Here is a 7,715-nt window from a genome sequence, read left to right as displayed (position 1 = left end):
AGACTTGCACTCGAGGCAGGCAGAGGCCGCCAGGCCTCCACGGGAGCGGGGCGGGCGCCTTTCCAAGCCTTGCTTCCAGCGGGGATGCTGGCGTGGACGAAGTGGGAAGGCGCTGCCTTTCCGCTTCCCTCGGCCCGAAGCCTACGGAGGTGGCAGAGCTGCTCATGCCGTCGTGAGAATCGTGGGGGACCTGAGGGCACGTGTCCAAAGCGGACATTGCAAAGCCGGCCGAGGCTCCCTCCTTCCGCAAGGGCGCACGGCGTTTCTGCACCTGCCGCACACATCTCGAGGGGCTCCTTTCCAGATGCCTGGAAGGATGGAACCGGCTTCTCGCTCCTTCCCAAGAGCCGCCATTTAATGACATGGCTAATGACGATGTTGTGGGGCCTTATTTCATTTCCTGAGGTGCTCTTTTTAGCTGTCAGGTCTTTTACTTATTTCCATTTCAAAAGGAAAAACGAGAGAATTTATGTTACTAGTAAGGGTGCCAGGGACGTGGCCTTCTCTCGACAGTTGGAGCCAGCACGTTTTGGAACAAGATTTTGAAGATTAGTAAAAGTCTGCAAGTGAAGACTGGAACAGACCCTCTTCCCAGTCCTGTGCGCCACACCGATGCGGTCTTAAGTGAGAGCCAGTAGTGTTGCTACACGGCCAGAGTGGCCAAAGGGCAGTTGTTACAGCAAGAAACACGCTTGTCCTACCGGAGCCTGCATGGGCTGCCTGAGGAGAAGAAGTTGCTGCTGTGCAGGAAGACAATCTCAGGAGGTGGCAGCAAACTGACTGCTGAGCACTGCCTTACACATACTTGAAACAAAATCTGAAAAGGCAAACGCATCCCCTGTTTGCAAAACAAACAAACAAACAACAACCCCAGCCTAATAAATATTTATAGTGGCAATGCAAGAAATGGAGATGACGTTTTGGAACAGTAACTGAGTGGAAGTCTGGGGAGACGCAGTGATGAAGGGTTAACACAGGGCCAAATTATTCCCATGAAAACAGAGATGTCTGGTATCTCAGAGCTATTAGCAGAGACATGTTAGCAGAGACAAGATTCTCGGCGCTGTTCTGTGGGCAATCCATGAGAATGATGGCCTCAGTGCTTTTTTACATTGCCAAATTTGAAACTTGACGTTTAAAAGTTAAAAATAAATTCAGTATTCTCCTCAGAAATTGCCGCAAGGATGTTACAACAGCAAATGGGAGGAGAGATGTCCACATGGTTGCTCATTAGCAGGAAGTCTGACAGTCCTGCTGCTGCCCTCTTTCCACCAAAACCTTGTTCTGGTCAGTTCTGACATCCTCTCAGTGTGTCCCAGGTAATCCAAAACATCCCAACCGGAGCCCACACTGCTGCACAGCAAGAGTGCCCTCACTCCGCTCCTTAGCTCTGAGCTGAAGGGAGCCCGTCGAAACACCCAGAGGTTAGGGCATCCTCCCCGTCCCTGCCTTGGCACCGCTGCAAGGAAAATTAGCATCAGTCACAACGAAAGCTCATAACCTGGGATAACTTCTTGGAACTATACCACGGACCAGACACAAACACAGCCACAGCCAGCAGCAGGTTCTGCTGTTAAAGTGGTTTATGGTCTTCAAATGCAAACATCCTTGTCGCGCCAACACACATGCACAACTCAGTCTGATGCTCTCACAACTGCCACGTGCCAGCGGGAAAACATTCTGTGTCGCACTGAGTTTCTCCGGTACCTTGCGCTGCTTGTTAAGCACGGTGGCGTTCCCCCAGCTGTGCCTGGACCACCACCGGCCTGGACTGATGTCCAATGTAATTGTCTTTTGACTTTTCCAAGGACTTTACAAGCAGCAGCTAACGCGTTCTCCCAGTTCTGCGGGATGGCTGCAACCAAGTAACATTATGATGATCCCTTCATTTTACTGTAGGTATCTGTGTTTCAGTAGGACATTTCCATCCTCTGGATGTGTGCCCACACTGCTGCCGCAGGCTGTTTTGGGTTGCTTTTTTGGATTGTTTGCAGGTTTTTGCCAAACAAATGGCCCTCATTCCTTCAGGCTATCTGTAAACACCTTCGGGCAAACTTTCTTTTAGGAGCAAAATTACCTCCCACAAGAGGGGAGTGGTTTCAGGTGGAAGCTGGGAGGAGGGATGATTGCAACACAAAAGAGCAAAGGAATATGGGAGGCAGAAGAAATTAATCTTACCTTGAAAATCTCCCTGTTGTACACAGAGAAGTGAGCTGTGCTGGGCGCACCTTGCCTTTCAGTGCAAGGACAGGGAGTGCTCTCTGACTCAAGCAGGAAGGAGTACTCACATTGCCTTGCAGGTCAAGCGGAGAGAAAGGAATTTGCTCCTCTGTGCTGAGAAGGCTTTGAGAAACTCATCTTTCATCCGGTTATCAAGGACCTGAAACGAATTTCTCCTTCTGGCACTGCTCAACCTGCGGAGTACGGATTTGTCTTCCCGATGGACGGCCCCAGCTGGCTGGGTGCTGTGCTCTTCCTTGGGGTACAGCTCCGAGGTAAGGAAACCTGGTACTGTCTGGCCTCAGTTGCCATCTGGACTTTCCTCTTCTGATCCCTTAATTATCGTCGTCATTAAGGCAGCGACTTTACAGGAGTCTCAGATACTTGTTGTGGACTGCTGTGATTCTTTGGGTCCGGGGTTCACTGCAACTGACACAAAGTGATTTTCTTCGACAAACAGGTTTAGGTGTGTTCAAGCGGAAGAAGAACAGTGATCGCATTCTGAGCTCTGGTTACACATCTTTTCCTCTCCTGCCAGGAATCTGGACTTTACTCCTAGATGTTTTTCTCACTATCTTTGTTACTAGACAATCAGAGATTGTTAAGCAGCACTGGGTTTAGATCCTTTACACAGCAACGATTCCAGACCGACAACAAACTCGCTTGAATTTTCAGTGGTTTATATCAATATAGCTGGAATCTAAGAACACCGCGCCCTCCTTTCCCAAATGCATCAGCACACGGATATGCTCGGTAATCTGTCTTTAAAAAAGTATTTTACACTTATTTCCCACAGTTGTTCTTTTAAAGGCGTTTAAAAGACACCGAATCTTTGGATGAGAAACACGATGCCTGCCAAAGAAGGTTTTCAAATGTGAACACCTTCAATGTCTTGGCAAATATTTTCTCCTTTGAGAAAAGAAATTATTTGGCAAGGAAGTCTTTGGTTGTAAATTATTTTCAAATACAGGAAATGTATCGATTGTCTTTGTTATGAAGCCATATTTTACAACCCCAGACAAGCTTTTTTTTGCTTGAATCACACTGGGGTGAGTTAACTCATCTTCCTAAAGTGACAGGAAATTATTAATATTCTCTTTTTCTGCTGGGTTAGTTTGACCAGTGAGGAAAAAGAAACTAATGGGAGCGCATGGTCAGGAGCAGGGAGGACTGTCCCTTTCAGCAGCAGCAAGATGTTTAGCTCAGCACTGCTGTTTTGCGGAAACTAACCCGCTAACTCAGAGAGCTACAGCAGTCAGGCAAGCAACACAGCGATTGCGGGCGAAAAAGCGAGAACTTGCAGCACCACCATTTTGGTAGCACAATCTGCCAGAGCAATTGAGCTCTGTCTGCAGTGGCAGGGCAAGCCAGAGGACAGCTAGGGCTCACGCGTGAGAGGCATCTTCACCAGCAACCCTTTGGTTACCCTGTTTTTCATTTTTCTTCGTTCTGTGCCTTGATGCTCTCTCTCTTGCTGATTGTCTCTCTTTCAGGGTAGCATGGAGTTAGCGATGTTAACTTATTGTTAAAGCGGCAGCTCTGGTGGTTTGGTTGAGAGAGAATATTGCTTTGACACACGAATGCTTACGGATTTACCTTGAGGATTTCCTGTAGAGTTCCTCAGCCTGACTATATTTGACTATTGTTGTCCAGCTGGGCTATTTACTGTCTAACAGGCACTTCTTACATCAGTAAGAGCAGTTTTCACCGTGGTGGGCATGACACTCAGGCTGATAACACAAAGTGTATAAAGGAAAGTTCTAGCATGGGAACTAGCAATTGTTTATTGGGGCTCAGCAGTCCTACTTGAAAGGGCAGGATTGCTTTCCTGAAGAATTCTGCTCGGGGAATTGAGTGCAGTAGAGTGTAATCACTTGTGAAAACGCAACCAGGACAAGCACATGAGAAGTTATACGGTTTCTTTAGTGCCAGTCAGGAGCGAGCGTACATTTAAGGAGGGGTGGCATTTACAACAGCATTGCACCTCCTAGATGTCAAGTTTGCTCATGCGTGAAGAGAGACATTTCCCCCAAAACCAAAGTCTATTGTCCCTATAGGCACGTCCTTCTCAGCGGTCGTTTCTCAACCAGTTATCAGATCTGTAAGTGTTTAACTGTGCAGGCACTAAACTACAAAGAAAGCACTGTACCAGCAGTTCAGATGAATGCAAACTCCCTTGTAAGAAGCACTGTGCAGCTTGCACATCAACTGACAAAATCCATGAAGCACAGGGGATCTCTTGGATTCTGCATCCACGGCATCACCTCCCCCAGTAATTACATCTGTGTGCTTGTGACTGCCAGGTTAACCATTGACAGGGATAGACAAGGCAGGCTCCTGCATAGACTAAACGCAGATAAGGAAAAGTCATGAGCTTATTCCTAGACTTTCTTTACCTCTAATCCCTGCTGTTTTCCCTGCAGCACTGTGGCCTGCGGCAGCTGTGGAAGTTCACACTTCCAAGGAGGTGGATGCTGTGAACGGCACTAACCTGCGGTTAAAATGCACCTTTTCCAGCAGCAGCCCTATTAGCCAGCACCTGTCAGTGACCTGGAACTTCCAGCCCGAGGACCTGAGCTCTCACGAGCCAGTGAGTGAGACCTTTATGCTCCATTCCACTGATGGAGCCCAAAACAAACCAGTCCCAAGGCCCAGCACTGGGTAAGCCCAGTGACTGCAAAAATTCCGGGTGTGGGTATGGGCAAGCACAGCTGAAACGCACAAGGCGCTATTGTTTGAAACGGCCTCAGAGTTCAGCCGAGAGCCACTGGGCCAACACAGCTCTCCTCAGCTTAGGCCATGTGCCTCAGCCAGTGCCATTTCACTTTCACGTGCTCCTTCTATCACAAAGACTGCACAGTGCATAGGAATGACAGCTTCCTCTCTTTCTTGTAGGTATTTTATTACCTGAAGGAGCCCTACAAGCTGTCTGCTGGACGGTTTAAAGAGCGAATCACCTGGGATGGGAATATTGAGCGTAATGATGTTTCCATCGTTATCTGGAATTTGCAGCCCACTGACAACGGGACGTTCACCTGCCAGGTGAAGAACCCACCAGATGTTGATGGCACAATTGGCGAAGTGCGACTCAGAGTTGTGCAGAAAGGTGAGAGGCCAAGAACCCCACCAGAGGTCATGTGAATTTAGCCTGTGTGAAGCATTGGCAGGTCTTCCTCCATGTTTGGGAAAATATATGGAAGAAAAGGGATTATAAAGAGAAAGCATGAGGGTAGTTAATGGATACAAGGAAAAAAGGAGCCTGAGGAAAGGTTATATTCACGGATACAAGTCCCCAGCCTCATACCAAGAGCCCTCTGTGTGTCCCTCTTGTTCATTTATCTGTTTCTCTCCACGCAGTGCATTTCTCAGAAATCCACTTCCTGGCGGTGGCCATTGGGTCTGCTTGTGTTCTGATGATCATTGTGGTGATAGTTGTGATTATCTGCCGACACCATCGGAAGAAAGCACAAGAGAAGAGGATCGAGGTGGCAGACACTGAACTGTAAGGACAGAGGAGAGAGAGAGAGAGAGAAAGGCTTCTGGGAAAGCTTGTCAAATATATCTTCGTAGCTATTCTGAATCATTGGCTTGGACCCTACGCTAAGCGTCTGTAATGCAAAACTGCCAGCACAATTAGCAGTAATTGGCTGCTTACTTGCAGTCAGAACAGAGCCCCAGGATGAACAAGCTTTGGAGTCCTCATTTTGCTCTTGCCCTTCACAGTGGCTCCTCACTCAGAGAAGGATCCAGCTGTTGGGGTGGTAGTTGGCAGATGATCACTCTGTTCTTTCCTCCGTGAACCTGACACTGTGGTCACCATGCATGTAGCATGCCTATTATCTTATCACTTCTTTTTATGTGTTATGTATGTTATATGTAACTCAGAAGGTGACTGCTGCTCAGAACATCTGATGCTGATTTGGGCTTTTTTTTCCCCCTTTTTTTTCGTAACAGTAGAGAAAAGGAGACTCTGAAGATTAGAGAAGAAAAGGAAGCCAGTCCATTAGAAGACTAAAGGTCTTTGGTGGTATATACAATGCAGGTATGCATTGAAACATTCTCTAATTACTGCCTCAGCGTTACTGCAGACTTTCTAAGACAGTTTCACTTAGGTATTTCAATTCTACGGCCATGGTAGCCATAAACAGAAACAACTGAGACCGCAGACACACTTTGCTCTTGAGGAGCCTTCAGAGAGACCGACAACTGAACAGGCCGTGGAGACAGAACTGCTTCTTGACTGAAGAAGAGATTTCTCCACCCTAGCGTAGGAAAGCTGTTGTTGCTGCTTTCCGTGACATGCCTGCTTTGTGGATAAAGAGGAATGAATTAATTTCTTTTTACCAGTTTTGAATCTGCTTTTTGATTCATTTAATCTTTATTGTTTTACAATTGCTACAGGAAGACTGAAACTATTTCCAGATTTGCTGGCTTTGCTGAAACATTTCAGCAGAATTGTTACCCACTCAATTTCTAAGGTCAGCAGTTGCCTTTCCTGTTTTTGTTTTCAACAATAACCCTGAGTAATGAATCTGTTTTGTTTTTCTATAATCTTTCTTCTTAGGTACTTCTAAAGCAGATGGTGAAAGCTTGTAATTTCGGATGTTAGAACCAAGCTGAATTACAGACGCCTCGTGCTGCGAGTGTGGTATCCCTGCTCAACCTGAAATTCTTGCAAGGAAAGAGGATGACATTAACATAAGTTGTAAATTTCCTTCATTGAAGCAAAGCAGGAGGAACTTGCCCCATGAACAAGGAACTTTCCTTAATCTTCACACCTGCAGAACGTGAAGAAGGCTGCTCTGAAGATGAAAAAATGCCAAAAGATTTGAACAAAATGCCAAGATATCTGACCGCACAGAGATTTTCAAAGTGTCTGAGCAGATGCACTCTTGCACCTTAAAAATTGCAAGGTGCATTTGTGTTGCCCTGTTTTTCCTCCCTCAAAATCCTCTTTGACATCACGAAAAGGAAGACTGACTACGTGAGGGATCAGAGGAGCAGCCAGTTGCTACAACGTACTTTTAATCTCTTTGCTACTTTAAATGGGACCTGTTATAGTTCGGAATGTATGCTGTTTCTTATTGGGGATAACGTTTACCAGTGGGTGTGTTTTTCATATCGACCTCTTGCAGCTTCAGTAGGCTTTGTAACTGCCTGCTGCTGTGCAGCGCGTGGCCAAGCGCTTCGGCAGCTCCCCTCCTTTTCCCACTCCCGCTCTGCCGGCACATCCGAATGCTGACCTCCTTTCCCCTCGGCTCTCCAGCCCCGCTCCCCCCCCCTTCCCTCTGAGGGAGCGCACCGCTGCCAGGCGGGACGCTTCTTTCCTCCGCTCAGTGGCCTTACACGCACCGCTGCAGGCACCTCGAAACTCTGGCTGGCAGCGGCTGCTGCGGTTCAAGCTCAGAGGCTGCCCTGAGCGGGCGATGCTCTGGTAGCGTGCTGTCCCGCTGCCGTCATGCTCTGGCAGTGTGCTGTCCCCCTGCCGTCATGCT

The 7,715-nt window shown here is 47.6% G+C and overlaps 1 protein-coding gene across 1 annotated transcript; it reads left to right on the top strand.

The window, feature by feature from the left end:
• The first annotated feature begins 2,440 nt into the window (after window positions 1–2,440).
• Window positions 2,441–6,235, top strand: MPZL2 (myelin protein zero-like 2). Its single transcript, XM_009329522.1, has 5 exons — window positions 2,441–2,495; window positions 4,644–4,810; window positions 5,116–5,326; window positions 5,578–5,722; window positions 6,175–6,235. The coding sequence occupies exons 1-5, from the start codon at window positions 2,441–2,443 to the stop codon at window positions 6,233–6,235; spliced, it is 639 nt and encodes a 212-aa protein (XP_009327797.1).
• The last annotated feature ends 1,480 nt before the right edge of the window (window positions 6,236–7,715 follow it).

Source organism: Pygoscelis adeliae, unplaced genomic scaffold (assembly GCF_000699105.1).
Source record: "Pygoscelis adeliae isolate BGI_AS28 unplaced genomic scaffold, ASM69910v1 Scaffold268, whole genome shotgun sequence".
Taxonomy (NCBI): Eukaryota; Metazoa; Chordata; class Aves; order Sphenisciformes; family Spheniscidae; genus Pygoscelis; species Pygoscelis adeliae.
The sequence above is the reverse complement of the archived record's forward strand: the minus strand, read 5'-3'. Positions and strand labels throughout refer to the sequence as shown.

What these genes read in the sequence shown, in the direction of transcription:
- MPZL2 (XM_009329522.1), top strand. Translation starts at nt 2,441, where the DNA reads ATGGACGGCCCCAGCTGGCTGGGTGCTGTGCTCTTCCTTGGGGTACAG. An exon ending in CCTTGGGGTACAGCTCCGAG is followed by an intron (nt 2,496 to 4,643) that starts GTAAGGAAACCT and finishes TTTTCCCTGCAG; the next exon opens with CACTGTGGCCTGCGGCAGCT. An exon ending in GAGGTGGCAGACACTGAACT is followed by an intron (nt 5,723 to 6,174) that starts GTAAGGACAGAG and finishes TTTTCGTAACAG; the next exon opens with TAGAGAAAAGGAGACTCTGA.